We start from the raw sequence: 15,479 nt of genomic DNA on the forward strand, positions 1-15,479 counted from the left end.
AGTTGAAATATTGATAAAAGCTGATGGTGTTGCTTGCAATAGATGGCATAGATGAGACTCAAAATTAGCAGAACAGCTCAACAGCAAGTTAGAAACTATTTTCTTGGTCTAAGTAAGGATCTCAATAAGAATAAATGTTCTGATTGATCATAAAAGCTGCTTGAATAATTCAATCAGTTTTGAACAAATAGCTGCTCTTAAATCCAAGCACAGATCCAAAGTTTATTTATTTATTTATTTATCTAATTTATCCCCGCCCAGGGTGATTGTGCCATATATTCTCAACTTACAGGATCGCTCTGCTGAAACTTGGAGGAAAAAGTGTTATGGAGTAAAGGAAGATATAAAAATAATAAATCATCAGCGCTGTCAAATGGCTACTTCTGCAAAAGATGACGTACCTCCAGAAATTAACTGAGAAGCCTGGACAATGCCATCCTTGCAATGTAGTCCTTCACTTATTTATTTCATTAAATTTGTTGTGGCCACCCACTCCAACAGACTCTGGGCAGCTTACAAAATCCAAAACACAGTTCAAAGGAGTTAAAAGCCGAAACAAAACTGAGACAGCCTGGACTCAAAACAGCCACAACAATAATAAAAAGCAGGCCAGGAGCCCCCTCCAAACACATTAAACTGAGGCCTGGGAACAGAGCCCTGTCTTAAGGACTTTCTGGAACCCAGGAAAGTGGGCAGCATCTGGGATGCTGTTCCAGAGGGTGGGAGCTGTGACAGAAAAGGCATACTTCCTCGGTCCCTCAAGATGATGGCTTTTAATGAAGGGACCTGGAGCAGCCCCACTCTTCAAAACATATCAGGCCAGCAGAAACCATGGAAGATGGGTGGTCCCTCAGATAATCAGGCTCTATGCCATGGTTTATTCTGCAACGTGATAATGTAGGAAGATGGATAAACTAATTTTGAAAGAGGCTTCTCTTCCAAAGAGCAATTTCCCCGTTTAGTCAGACCCTGGGCAGTCTTTGAACAAATCCCCGACAGGCGTCATTGACAAAAGTCCTTTGTCTCTGGTTACGGGTGACTGACTAGTGTGATGTTGCAAAGTCCCGACAGCAGTGGTCCTCCTGTGGTGCTACTGCAGCTTTCCTACAAGAGGCACCCAGAACAAGATTATGCTGCAGGATGTCTTCATGCTGTTTGGTGGGCATCCATATTTGGAGGCTGGTGGTACTCTCCACCCATCAGTAGGTCCCAAATCCAGACATCATAATAACTTGCCAAGTAGAAGTCCAGCACAACAACATACTTTCAACTGGCCATTACTAATTTATGCAAGAAGAAAGGGCCAAATGCATGTTCCCTAACGAGGTTCCATGACCAGTAAGATCCTTCCTCACCCACCCAGTGTTTCTTTGGTAGGTTTATCACCCGCCTTTCTTCTAGGAGCTTCCATGAAGATTTCTCTTTGTTTTACCCCCACAACAAAATCCATGAAGGGTGAATTGGGCTGAAACAGCATGATTGGCCCCAAATCAACCAGTGGCTTCTATAAAGGAGTCTCAGCATGCCTCTTCAAGAGGTAGCCCATTTTATTCTACTTATTTCCTCCATCCAAACTCCACACTCTTACTATTTTCCTCTTTCAGATGCAAGAACCCTTTGTACATTTCAAAGCCTCCACGCCAATTCATCCTTCCAGGAGGGTGCCTCCTTAATAAGACACACGTGGCTTACTTCATGCAGTGCACAGTTGTGCAAAGAAATACAAACAAGGCCTTCAGACTTGACAGCCCGGACTTGTCCAGAAATAACACTACCTTTTTTTCACTGAAGTTGGAGGGGAGGATTATTAATTCTTCTCTTTTACTTGTACCTCTGTATTTCTCTTCTTTCCTTCCCTGTCATCCCTCCTAATGCATTCCAGATTGCAAGCCTTTGGGGACATCCCGTGTATCACGGTTTATCCAAGAAACCATGGTTCAATAAACGATGGCTTATCAAAATATGCAAACTTCGTTGCTGTCTTTCTGCCATACTGCACAGATCTACTGTTGTAGAGATAGAGGTACAAAGTATAAATCATCATAAATATTTATTGACACTCCTCAACACATTTCAGATAACGTTAACAATAACTGGTTGATAAAGGAAGTGCTAAAATGTTATCAAGTTTCTTTATTTGTTAAACAGATTTATAAAGCAACCTGTCTCACCAGCTGTGACTTTGGGAGGCAAATATAACATTAAAAACCACCCAGAAGAAAACAACAAAAAATACAATAATAGAGTACTTGATAATACGGGTAGTCCTCATTTAGTGACCATAATTGGGGCCAGCAACTGGGTCATTAAGCAAAGCAGTCACTAAGTGAAACCACATTTGTGCTTGTGATCTTACTTCGACTTTCCTTTGCTTTACAGACCTGCCAAGGGTGTAAATGTGAGGAATGGTTACAAAGTTACTTTTTCATCATCATCATAACTGCGAACAGTTGCTGTCTGAGGCTGTCGCTAAATGAGGACTACCTGTATATGGCAACCCTGTTCCTTGTCTGTCCAAGATTAGGAGTTTCCTTGTCTCAGATGTGTTATTGAAAACACATCAGAAGTACAAATAAAAATAGCTTATATAGGAATCAACAAAGTGGCTGTTTGCTTTTTATCTAGGTTTGATTTTATCTAGGCTTGACTTTATCCAGGTTTGATTTTATCTTGGTTATTACAGCCATATCTGATTCTCTGTTGTTTGCTGGCCCAATTGGAAGATGCTGAAAAATCTGGATTCCTTGCAGGACTCTTTTAGATTCTCAAAAGCCTCTGGCTGGCCCGCCATCTGAAACAAGATGCTGGTTTTAGAAAAGGCTATTTTCTTACACCCTGGCTGGACACAAGCCCTCAAAAGAACAAACTAGGATGAAGAGAAAGCCCTCAACAGCTGTGATGGGCTTGCCTGGGAAAGCTGTGTGCTCCAACTTCCTATCCCTTGGAGAGCCTTTTACCGTTGTTATCATTATTATTTTTCAGCTTTCTCCTTTCTCCGCTTACAGCAGCTGCCATCCGATCCTTGCTTTCTCTCCTAATTTGAATGGCCCCCCCTCTCTCTTGCTCACATTCTCTCTGCGTCTCTCTGGGAGAGCCAGATGTTGAAACAAAGGTTTAAAAATAATCTTTTCATCTATCTTTCCTTAGAAAGCCAGGTGGGGTGGGGGTGGGCGACACCATTTGTGAGCAACTGCAAGATCAGAGGAATGGATCGAACTCGGAGCAAGAAACTTATTGGCAACCCAACGGCATCTTTTCTGGCCCCAGACCTGAGTCCTTGACCCCTTTTAAGGACAAATCACTGGGGAGGGAAGAGAATTTGACTTCGGGTGACTAATTAACTTCCATTTCGCTTCTCCCTTCTTCTTTTCTCCTTCAAAGAACTCAGAAGCAACTTCCATCCTCCAGAAGATTTGCAATTTTGCAAATTTGCAAGGGGCAGCAAGAGCTGGAATGGGGAACAAACTGCATTTTTGGACCACATTCTTTACGACAACTTTATGCTTCCTGTTCCTGCTCTACCCACCCTGGAACTATGCAAAGAAGCGCTGGAGAAGACAACTGAAGGCTTCACCACTGAAGCTGGTGGAGAAATACGATGTGAGTAGAACCTGCATTCCGGAGGCAGAAAGGGGGACCTGGAGGACTGTATCATGTTGCGGGGAGCCTCTGAGGCATTTACTCCAACCTTCTGCCCAGTGCATAACAACAGGGAAAATGCCTGGAATGTTGGATTGATAGTTAGCTTTCAAGGTGGCTTGTGGGTCTTCGAAGGGAAAAAACCTAGAATGAGTCTCCTTTCAGTTTTCTCTTCCAACTTGCAAAAAGAATTCAGTGATTAGGAACTTCCACACTTGGCTAAGTTCTGTCAACTTTTATATTCAGAATAAGCCTTTGTCATCAGTTGGCTTAATTGGAAGTACCATCCCCATCAGGCCTTTGTCATAATTCATTTTCTGTGCTAAATCCCAAGAACTCAGAGATTTTGACAAACCAGGTAGTGCTTCTGGCTTGTGAAGGATTTTGTTCCTCTGTACACATCTGGGGAAATATTCTCTGTCAAAGGGGATGGTGTCTAATCAAGCAAGAAACCCCCTAAAGAAGGGCAAAATATATATATTTTTCTTTTTATCTCATTTCTTCTGATTTCCACATAGAGGCAAGATGCCACTTTGGTGTGGTCTCTGTATCCAACACATACTTATCTTACTTTGAGTAAGTAAGTAACTTGCCCTGATATTTTACACTTCTCTGTTCAATTAACCATGGGATCTTTACATTGCTAATTCTCTTAGCTTGCTTAATTGGAAATATTAATATTTTTGGAATTTAGGGTGATAAATTGTGATTATGTTTTCCCTATTTGCCCAAGCTGAGCTATATTTTAATTACATACTGGGTCTTGGGGTTGTGTGTGTGTGTGTGTGTGTGGCCGTTGTGTTGTGCTTTTAATTTATAGATGGATGTTTTAATAGCTTCTTTAGCTGAAATCTGTGTTACACATCCTCTTTTGGACTGTTTTAATATTTGCAGATGTTTAAGGCATCCCAGTATGTAACCATTCAAATATCAGTCCTAAGAGAATCAGATAGAAACTTACTCTGAAGTACGTGTTTACGAAACTGCAAAAGAGAACTGAATTCTTCCTGGGAAAACAGTTTGCATAAATTTGCAGGGAGTTAGCCAATAATCAAATGATCAGTCCAGAGAGTTTTGTGGCACCTTAAATGCTAACTGATTTTGTTATTCTGCATGCTTTGTGGCTCACATCCACTTTGGAAATGCATATGTGCTCCTAAAATGGGTCAGTCTTTAAGGGACCACAATAATCCTTTGGTTAGTGAGATACAGTAAACCAACTAAAATCATGAATTAATGATGTTGTTTTCAAACATCTCTTCAAAAATAAACAAACACACAAACAAATAAATAAATAATTGGTAGGGAAAAAAGCAGAATGAAAACAGAGGCAGAATTAACTCTGGAATAAATATTAGGAAATAAGGTCTTTCAGACACAATGGGACAACGTGCCTAAGATCAGATATGTTATTAATTTCTTAGATGGCTGCCCTACAAGTCATGATTACTGATATTAAACCCTAACAATGCACTTGGTCTCTGTCCTTTCTTTAGAAGGCCAAAGATAGGACTAGGGAACTAGTTCCAGGATTAAAAAATATCATGCAGGTTCCAAACAGCCCCAGAGAAATATTCCCCCACATCTTTCAGTGGGAAATCTTGGTGTCTACCTGGCAAATACGATTGTCGAGATTCATAACCATCAAAAGAAAATCCTTCTTCGCACAATGTGAACTTAGCTCTGTTACATCCCACGCCCATGTCCACTGATGATACAAACTGTGCCAAAATTCATACGGTTTTCCAAACGCAGTTCTCAACATCCTCAGGGTTTTTGCCCTGGAATTTCCACGGCAAAGCGCACTCAACAAAATAAATCAAGTCTTAGGGCCTTCTTGGAGGGTTCCAGGGCAAGAAACTCCCATTCTGTGTTCAAATACAACTTGGCTCCTTTTTCAAACAGCCTCTATGCTGTTCCTCACACATCTCCCCAAGTCCCAAAGTGAAAGACACTCTGAGCTGACTCTGGGGAAGCATAAGGATGCGCCAACTCAACTCTGTGGTGTTGGGTGGAGCTGAATTCCCAAGGGAGGAAGTTGACTGTGGAGCAGGTGGAAATCCAAAGTGCGTGGAGGATTGTTTGAGGTTAAAATGGCAAGGTGTTTTTATCGCAGTTTCTTTGAAAGACCATTTCCTCTCTTTGTAGCAAGAAGCCCTGAGAATTACTAAGAAGGGAAACTTATTTTGTAAAAAGGGTGGTGGAAAGTGTTCTCCGCTGAACATTTGAGAGGATTTTGTTGGAGAATCTAGTTTATTTCAGACCTGTCCATCAAACAAGATGGAGGTACCCGGTGTGCGTCCCACTGCTTACAGGCAGAATCTCTTCCCAAACTGTGATTATTGGAAGTTAACAAGCCAAGAATGAGTGCGTAGATATTACTGTATTGAAAATATGTTTACTCAGAAACAGGTTCAAGCAGACATACTTCCTGTAGACGTTTGCACCAGGATACTATTATTACTTTGGCTTATATGCCACTTCTTTTCCAAAGATTTTGTTGCACGCAAAATGCAGGCTTCTTGGTTCTTCGCCCGGCGCAATTTAACAGCCAACTGATCATGCAGAGCGGGGGAATCAAGCAGCTGTTTATGCAGGACGTCTAGAAGAAATAGGGTCTCCCCATTAAGGGGGAACAACCCCAAGCACATCGCAAGTGGCAATTTTATACAGTTTGACAACAGTTATCAAAACAGATCATCAGCAGATCAAAGCTTCTTATTGGCTAACTATTTCAGCAGTTGTGTAGTTTCTTGGAGTGGAGACTTTGGAATGGCAATTAGCTTGGCGTCAGTGCCTTGTGGTTAGGGAAGCTTGGTTAGTCACATAGCCTTCCCCACCCCAGAGTCAGGCCCTGATCACAGGCACATCTGGGAACAGATGACAGAGCCCCCACCCCTCTCCAACCTCCTGGCACGTGCATAGATAAGCCAGACCCCTTGCTTCCATTAGTTCGGCTTCCAATTCCTTTCCATTATTTCTCAGTCCAATTTCACGTTCCACATTCCAAGCAGCTTACGGTTAACAACATAAAAATTAAAATATACAAAAACAACAGCATGGCCCTAACAGTAAGAAGCCCTTGCTGTATCACCATTCAGGCAGCAGAATCTTGATCCCCCACACCCCGCCTGGGGACCTCTCTGAAAAACCAAGTTTTCATGGTTATTTGGAAATATAATGGAGTGGGGCTGGTCTGGAAATCTGGGGTTCGCTATTGCAGGGATAGGAAGATCTAGACAGGGTCCCTGTAGAAGCTATCAAAATCCCTGTAAAACAGTGTTTCTCAACCTTGGCAACTTTCGGATGTGTGAACTTCAGCTCCCAGAATTCCCCAGCCAGCATATGCTGGCTGGGGAATTCTGGGAGCTGAAGTCCACACATCCAAAAGTTGCCAAGGTTGAGAAACACTGCTATAGAAGCTACAGATAGAGTCCCTGTAGGTAGCTTTCCCTTGCATTTGGGATCCTCAGTAAGCCCTCTCTAATCGATCTCATCGGATGGGAAGATTCAGCTTGGAGAAGGCGGCTTCAATCATATCTGAGCATGAGGCTGCCTATTGAAGTGAATATTTTTAGCTCAGGGTTGAACTGTGGGGTCCTTGGTGCTCTCTGAGCCTTTTTTTCTTGCAGACGTTTCATTGCCAGACTAGGCAACATCATCAGTGCGAAGAGGGAGTGGGCCTTGCTCTCCGCTTATATATCATATATCTGGCAATGAAACGTCTGCAAGAAAAAAAGGCTCAGAGAGCCCCAAGGACTCCACATAAGGCTGCCTCTTCTTAATACAGAAAGTCTATTGGGAGAGGGGGGGAAAAGTAAAACTTTTTTAAAACAGAAAATATAATTGAACGGAACTTTTTAAAAACAGAAGATAAAAACTAATGTAAAGGAAGGAAGGAATCAAGGAGAAAGCTAAAAGTGCAAGAAAAGGGGGGGGGAGTAAAACTTCTTTTCCCCTTTCTTGCACTTTTAGCTTTCTCTTTGATTCCTTTCTCTTTCTTTTTTCTTCCTTTACATTAGTTTTTGTCTTCTGTTTTAAAACTTTTAATAAAATTATATATTAAAAAAAAGAAACCCTTTTGGGATAAGTGAATACATGGATGCTTTCTGGTGGCGCATGGGTTGGGACTCAATATCGCTCACCTGCTTAGCTTCTCAAAAGTTAACAAATATGCAAAGGGAGACCCCTAGTGGCAGAATATAGGATTAACGTTCACAGATAAAACAAGTTCCAGAGAGGGAGCCAAATTACAGACCACAGCATTTTCCTTCCTGTCATAGCATTGTGATGTGAGGGGAAAAGAAGATGGCGCAGAAGCTTCTCCAGATGCTTTTCCCATATATACTGATGGAGGTTGTGGAAGACACATCTCCACTACTACAGGAATAGCACAATACCTAGATTTAAAATTGTTCTGAAACGATTCCATTCCAGAGGTCAAGGGCAGCCGGAGAGATACGAAATAAACTAGGAATGTACAAATTAGGCCTTTAGAAATGTTCTTGCCACTATATAATCTTGTCCAGTCTGTTTCACTCCAGAACAGTGGGAGTTATAGCCAATTCACCCGAAGGGAAGTTTGTTGAGCAACAGCGAGTTTGAAAACACGATGTACTTGGATGGTACTTACATGTGCTGGCTAAAAGCATCTTTCCACATAGCCTGGAGGAATGGCACTATCTAATAGGAATAATGCTCGCCTAAATTGGGTTTGTGCCCAATCCCTGCAGGATATAATCTTTCTCATCTGAAAAGATGAGTAATAATCCTTTTGAAAGGATTATTATTCCTGGCTGCATGTCATCTGTGTATCACTGAGCTAGCAAAAACACCCAGGATGCCTCTGATTAATTAGAAGAGAATGTGGGCCAAGGTAGGGAAGCTGTGAAGAAAAAATGAAGTGACATTGCCCTTGAAGATGTTGGTGCCATTGAGGTTGGCACCCAAGAGACACGTATGTCTGATTTCAAGGATTTAACCTGGCAAGAAATTCTTCCGTGGAAGAGACAGGGGAACGTGTAGGAACTGTGCACCTGGCCACTTATGTTCTTGTACAGTTTTTGCTTCCAAGGGATTTACAGAAGATAACTTCTCACCAAAAGGAAGAGGGGCCGACCAAGGGCAAGGTGGATGGATGACATTCTAGAGGTGACGGACTCGTCCCTGGGGGAGCTGTGGGTGGTGACGGCCGACAGGAAGCTCTGGCATGGGCTGGTCCATGAAGTCACGAAGAGTTGGAAACGACTGAACGAATAAACAACAACAAACTTCTCACCAGAGTATGCTGTTTTGGTAGATAATACTTTTCATTCATTGTTCCTTACTTCAAGCCCATGAGGACATTCCAAAGGGTTGTTTGTAAGCTTTCCATAGATATCTGGCTGTCGTCTCTCAGAAACATTATAAGTACAAAAAGGACCTTCCAAGGAAGTCCACAGGTAGGGTGAACAATGTTCAAATGGCAGTGGCAACCAAGTGATCAAAGCTCCACCTCTTTTTACATGCATGCAATGTGTACAATGCACATTAAGGAGAGGTGGGGTCTTGATCACCCAGTCACACCCACTATTCTGACATTGTTGCCTCCCATCTCCCTCGAAGAAGTCCTTAAGACCTTTAAACTCCTCCAAGAAAGTGTCCTTCCTACTTTCATATGTTCTAGATGAACCAACTAACCTTCAAACTCACTGTGACCTGAAGATTTGGCTGGGCTAAAATTGGCTGAAGAAACCTCAACTCATAGAAATAGAAAATGGCTTCAAAGTTTTGCCTCATGGGTACCCTGTGATTCAACAGCTGAGTCAATCAACAAATGGGAAGAAACAAATCAAGTAAACACCAAGATGGTACATGCGAGGAATCCTTATCCGTGTGTCACCTTTCCCTTCTGAAATTACAGCAGGGATCTGTTTTTTCCATCACTTGATGCATCGGCTGAAAATGGAAGAGTGTGCAAAAAATGACATAAAAACCAGGCCACCCAACTGGCATTAAGCCCTGTGCTTCGTTGTTTTAAGCCTGTAACCACACACATACTGACAACAAAGGTCCGCATACTTAAAGCAATGGTGTTCCCCGTAGTAACGTATGGCTGTGAGAGCTGGACCATAAGGAAGGCTGAGAGAAGGAAGATAGATGGTTTTGAACTGTGGTGTTGGAGGAAAATTCTGAGAGTGCCTTGGACTGCCAGAAGATCAAACCAGTCCATCCTCCAGGAAATAAAGCCAGACTGCTCACTTGAGGGAATGATATTAAAGGCAAAACTGAAATACTTTGGCCACATAATGAGAAGACAGGACACCCTGGAGAGGATGCTGATGCTAGGGAGAGTGGAAGGCAGAAGGAAGAGGGGCCGACCAAGGGCAAGGTGGACGGATGATATTCTAGAGGTGACGGACTCATCCCTGGGGGAGCTGGGGGTGTTGATGACCGACAGGCAGCTCTGGCGTGGGCTGGTCCATGAAGTCACAAAGAGTCGGAAGCAACTGAACAAATAAACAGAAAAACCACACACATAAGACTTATGTTGCAAGGAGAGAAATACATATAAAAAACAAGAATTTATGGTAGGACAACACATAGGGCAGAGTTCCTCCACCAGGGTTCCATGGCACCCTCAGGTTCTACGAGAGGTCCCTAGGGGTTCCCTGGGAGATCACAATTTATTTGAAAAATTATTTCCAATTTGGGCAACTTTACATTAAAGAGGAAAGTTTCATTCTTTATTTTTAGTTTAAGAACACTGTTCGTGCATCTCTACAGGCCTACCCATGAAACGAAGATAATGATTTTGTAACTTCTGGCCTCTATTTGAGCCTGAATGTGCAGGGGTTCCCCAAGGCCTGAAAAATATTTCAAGGGTTCCTCCAGGGTCAAAAGGTTGAGAAAGGCTGGCATAGGGAATAAATAGAGATACCTAACACAACAATTGTCTTCGTGGATCTGTTCCTCTTTAGTTCCCCCTTTTTATCCTTGGATTCAGGATAGTGTTTTGCAAACCTCCAATTTGAAGCTCTGATTCCATCCAATCATCTCTTTGCATCACTTTTGCATCAAATCCCAGACAAAGTGTGTCAGATCCAATTAGGAGTCTTGGTGTTGATCAAAGATTTGAAGAACTGTGCAGGTTTCTCTGTTCACTTTTTATAGACCTGATAGTTAAACGGAATCAACTTAGTTCGTCAATTTGAGTTGACTTTCTGAATCTAATGAATGATCTGAACTGGATCAGCTAGAGTCACTGAAATCAGGTCAACCATTTGAACTGGTTCTTGGATGATTCACACAGCCCTTTTCCATAAAAAATTTTCGGGAATGCCCCTTTTCAGAATGGATACTGTCATGGATATATTTATTATTATTATTATTATTATTATTATTATTATTATTATTATTATTACAGTTATGACTCCTAAAATCTAAATACTCCTCTGTTTCACCTTTATCTAGCTTCTCTAATCAAAAGGGCACTCAACTGTTCTCTCACAGACAGCATAAAAAGAACAACATGGTGCCTTTTTGGTTAGAGATAATGAAAAAGGCACAGAAAGATGAATTTTTAAAGTCCAGTCACAAATATCATTTTGTGATGCAGGAAATAGGGAGCTTAGGGGTCCTTTGGAAGTTTCTAGATTATGCTCAACCTGTTTATCTGTGCCCAAATGCAAATACTGCTAAAAATAAATAAACTTCAGTGATCTCCTTTGGCAGGGGAAATGAAATTTAATCAGCATTGCACTCATTGTGGCAGTTTCTGCATGGGCCCACCTTCAATCTGTTGGCTCTGCAAAACTGTCCTTGCCAGCCAGTGCCACCTAGTGGAATATCTAAGCATTATAAACAACCTTCAAAATCTTTCAGATATTGTAAAGAAAAGCATTGTCCCCTTGCAGGCTTTGCAGGTAGTCCTCGCTTAATGACCACAATTGGGACTGGAATTTCAGTTGCTAAACTAAGTGGTCATTAAGTGAATCTGACCCAATTTTACGACCTTTTTGTGGCAGTCATTAAGCAAATCACCACAGGTGTTAAGCAAATCACGCAGTTCCCCATTGATTTTGCTTGCCAGAAGCCAGCCAGGAAGGTCGAAAATGGCAATCACATGACCACAGGACACTGCGACAGTCATAAATGAGAACTGGTTGCCAAGCACCCAAATTGTGATCACATGACCATGGGGACACTGTGATGGTTGTGTGAGTACTGGTCATAAGTCGTTTTTTCCAGCACTACAGTAAGTCTTAACCATCACTAAACAAAAGGTTGTTAAGTGAGGACTACCTGTATATCCTTCTACTAATAAAAACATTGAGCAATCTGTCAAGTTACAGAGGTGGACAGATGTGTAGTAAGTTCGACAGAAAGGGATGGGAGGAATGTGTTTAAAAAAATGCTGAAGGGGGATCGAATAAAAAGGTCTGCTGTTTTTCTAGGACTATGAGGACTCTCTTCATCCCCATAGCATACATTACCAAAAGAATGACCAGTGCCCACCACCATCACAGACCTTACCAGAAAGAGCATGTGAAGCACCCAGCTGCCGATCGGATTCAGAGTGCGAGAAGCACAAACGTTGTTGCTACAATGGATGCATCTATGCCTGCCTAGAATCAGTGCCACCACCCCCAGGTAGGCCAGCCCACAATATCAGATGCTGGAGATCCTCTCAGGGTAGATCCAAGGGACACTTGGCCATTGGGAGCCTTGCAACAGTTGCATATTTTTTAAAATTGTCCTTCAAGTCTTCCACAAGGGTGGGCATAAGATAAATGGAAGCATCTCTGGAAACTGGTAGAACTCATTGTTTCCCAAGATGCTATTATGGGGTTCTACAACAAGGATGAAAGGAACGCATGGAGAAGGGCAGGAACCATTAGCATGGCATGGATCATTGGACCATTGATATGGCATGGGGCGACCCACTGGCGTGGGCTGTTCGTTTTGGTAAATGCTTGTTCTTCGTAATCAGAGATATTCTGTATCTTTCCTTTGAAAAGTTTTAGATTGGCTGATTCAGCCCAAGCCCCGCTGGTTGGGTGGAAATGGCTGGCTGCTGGATGGACCAGAAGAAGTTCTACAAGGTACAGCAGTAGTCAAGAAAATGGTACAAAGCTAGTAAAGCCATGTATGGAGTAATGTCACATGAGGTTGCTTTAGAAGAAGACTACGTGTCCACCTAGTTCAGCCTTGTCTTGTCCCTTTCAGCAGGGATTCTTAGACTGTGGATTGTGACCCCCTGAGGATCAAAACACCACCAGTTTTATTCATCAGGAAGGTCACACAAATCCATTTCTTTTTTAAGGGAGTTCAGGTATGGCAAAGTGTGGGAAACCCTGACTTTCAGCATCTCTCCCAGTTCCCAGAAGAAGATCTCCAATCATGTCATTGAACGGGTCAGAAATTCGAGACTTCCAATGTACCTGGCATATGTTTTACCACTAGCTGTGGTTGTTCTCCAGAAAAAAGAGTCAACATGAAGCAGCTAACTTTGGCTACTTTTCAAGAGCACCTCCCTTGCAGCATTGTTAACACATCAGAAAAAAATGGGCCAAGCCATCACTGAACCTTTTCTTAATAGAAGTCAGCAAAGCAAACTTTATTTCCTTTCTAATAAATGGTGCTCAAGGCAGCTCATTGGATGGCATACGCAGATATGTGATGACCTGCTAATATCCTTTGCATCAAGTTATTTTTAAATGCACATGAACCCAGGGAGTAATAACTTTGGAAAAGCTCTTGTACCAAGACGTTGGTCTTCTTGAACAACCTGTTTAATCAGCACAGCCTAAGAGAGGTGAACCACCAATGTTAGCATGAAACCATCCATCACTGCAGAATTCTGCAAACCAAACCCAACCCACAAAAAGCGGATGGGCCATTAGTGGAAGATTGGGTACCGATTATCCTCCTTGGGGCTAACCCTCAAGCCTTGAAGCAGACAAGTGGATAAGGAAGGGAAAAGAGGAAGAGGCTCAAAGGAGACACAACGGACCATCACTGATTTTGATTTGTTTGCTTTCACAGCTGAAACATGCAGCACCACGGAGGATGGGGATGACCCACTGCATTGTCCAACAGGGTTTGAATGCCACATCATTCATCCTGGCAATGCGGCCGAGGGCATCCCCAACCAGGGGCAGTGCATCAAGCTACGTGGGAACTCTGGTACGTTACTAGTGTGAATGTGAGGGGTCTGAACCCATACCTCATGGCCATGTGAGATAGTACGTTAAAGTCATATTCATAATGACGTCTTGCAGAAGGCAGACATGGGGGTGGGCGTGTTCATTAAAAGTTGCCCTAGAAGGGGTGAGGAAGAGGAAGAACTGGGCCCAAAGTGTAGAAAGAATTGAGGGAGCTCGTTTTTGCCCCATCGCCATACTCCATAATTTCCCCCAAATCTGGAATTACCTTTGAAAGCTCGTGCTGATACAAAACATGAAATAAAACAGTGCTATTTCCTGCCTTTCTGGCTTCCAGAGACCAGGTGTCTGTGCAACCTTCTTTCTTCTTTCTTCTTCTTCTTCTTTTTTTTAATATGTGCAATCATGTCCAATTCTCGGCGACTGCCTGGACAAGTCCCTGCAGTTTTCTTGGCCAGTTTTTTCAGAAGTGGTCTGCCATTGCCTCCTTCCTAGGGCTGAGAGAAAACGACTGGCCCAAGGTCACCCAGCTGGCTTTCATGCCTAAGGCAGGACTAGAACTCATGGCCTCCTGGTCTTTTAGCCTGATGCCTTAACCACGACACCAAACTGGTTCTCACTTTCAGAACCTAAGGCAAAGGTAATATCCCCTAGGTGGTCCAGAACTTAGATTTGTCATTTCCTTTTCGAAGAGATTTGCAACACCAAGAAAAGAATGTTCACAGTGCTTGCTATCTGTGCAACTGGGCCATTTTGGAAGATGTTGAAGCTTTACTAAACTGATTATTTCTTTTTCCTTCTCCAGATGGGTGGAACCTAAGACCCAAATACTACAAGGAGTATTTAGGTAAGCTTCAGCACTAAAATTGAGATCATGGCTAAATCATATTTCTGGGGGCACCAATTTGAAGAACACTGATCTACAGTAGAATGGTTGTTATATAAATCATCCTTCAGCATTCCATCCTACCAAGTAAGCAGGAAATAGACCGTTGGGTTGCAGAGGCAGAGAAACACGGGAATAGATTTGGGGGAAAGATCTGGAAACAACAGCCACTATGAGCGAAAACGGGACAGGAAGTGAAATTGGCTTAGTGGAATGGAGTTAGTTCATCTTGTCACTTCCTAAAAATCTCAAAATTAAACTATTTTTACTGCTTGGTTTTCCATCATTGTTTTGCAGGACGCAGTTCCAATAACGTGGTGGGTTACGTGAAGCAAACACAGAAACACCTTGGTTAATTCAAGCCACAACTTAAAGAGAATTCTTCTGACTGGTCACGTGTGATGCCAAAGGGACAATAATAAAGTCGGATGGGCAAAGAATAACCATTACCAAGTGATAATAAGCTAGGAGAACATAAGTTTTTAATCTGTTCATTCCAGACTATGTTGAATTTCTTTTCATTACACCTCAAATAAACCTACTGTGGGGAAGGGGGCGATCTTCCACTCTTACAGTCCTTAGTTAGAACCAGGATGGAGAAGGGTGGCCTATCCTAATATCTCTACACTTTAACAGTGTTGTCTACGTGTTCCAAGACGGAAACGTAAAATATGGGCATTTGGTCCAGACTTTGAGGAATTCTGCCCATACGAATGATCATCTCATCCAAAGCCTCTTTATGAATGACACCTCTTTGTGTGTAGCAAACACAGGATGTTGATGGAGTGAAGGCACCATGCTTGACCAGC

At 42.5% G+C, this 15,479-nt stretch overlaps 1 protein-coding gene across 1 annotated transcript; it reads left to right on the plus strand.

Annotated features, from left to right (window-relative positions):
- The first annotated feature begins 3,174 nt into the window (after nt 1-3,174).
- On the plus strand, nt 3,175-15,162 carry WFDC1 (WAP four-disulfide core domain 1). The gene is made up of 6 exons (XM_063312683.1): nt 3,175-3,600; nt 12,075-12,270; nt 12,639-12,722; nt 13,666-13,806; nt 14,590-14,631; nt 14,968-15,162. The coding sequence occupies exons 1-6, from the start codon at nt 3,454-3,456 to the stop codon at nt 15,024-15,026; spliced, it is 669 nt and encodes a 222-aa protein (XP_063168753.1). The 5' UTR covers nt 3,175-3,453; the 3' UTR covers nt 15,027-15,162.
- The last annotated feature ends 317 nt before the right edge of the window (nt 15,163-15,479 follow it).

The sequence above is a fragment of the Candoia aspera genome, chromosome 11, assembly GCF_035149785.1.
Source record: "Candoia aspera isolate rCanAsp1 chromosome 11, rCanAsp1.hap2, whole genome shotgun sequence".
Classification (NCBI taxonomy): Eukaryota; Metazoa; Chordata; class Lepidosauria; order Squamata; family Boidae; genus Candoia; species Candoia aspera.

Excerpts from the sequence above, each read along its gene's own strand:
- WFDC1 (XM_063312683.1), top strand. The coding sequence starts at position 3,454 with ATGGGGAACAAACTGCATTTTTGGACCACATTCTTTACGACAACTTTA. Across the intron at positions 3,601-12,074 it reads AGCTGGTGGAGAAATACGAT|GACTATGAGGACTCTCTTCA; the intron begins GTGAGTAGAACC and ends CTGTTTTTCTAG. Across the intron at positions 12,271-12,638 it reads ATCAGTGCCACCACCCCCAG|TTTTAGATTGGCTGATTCAG; the intron begins GTAGGCCAGCCC and ends TCCTTTGAAAAG.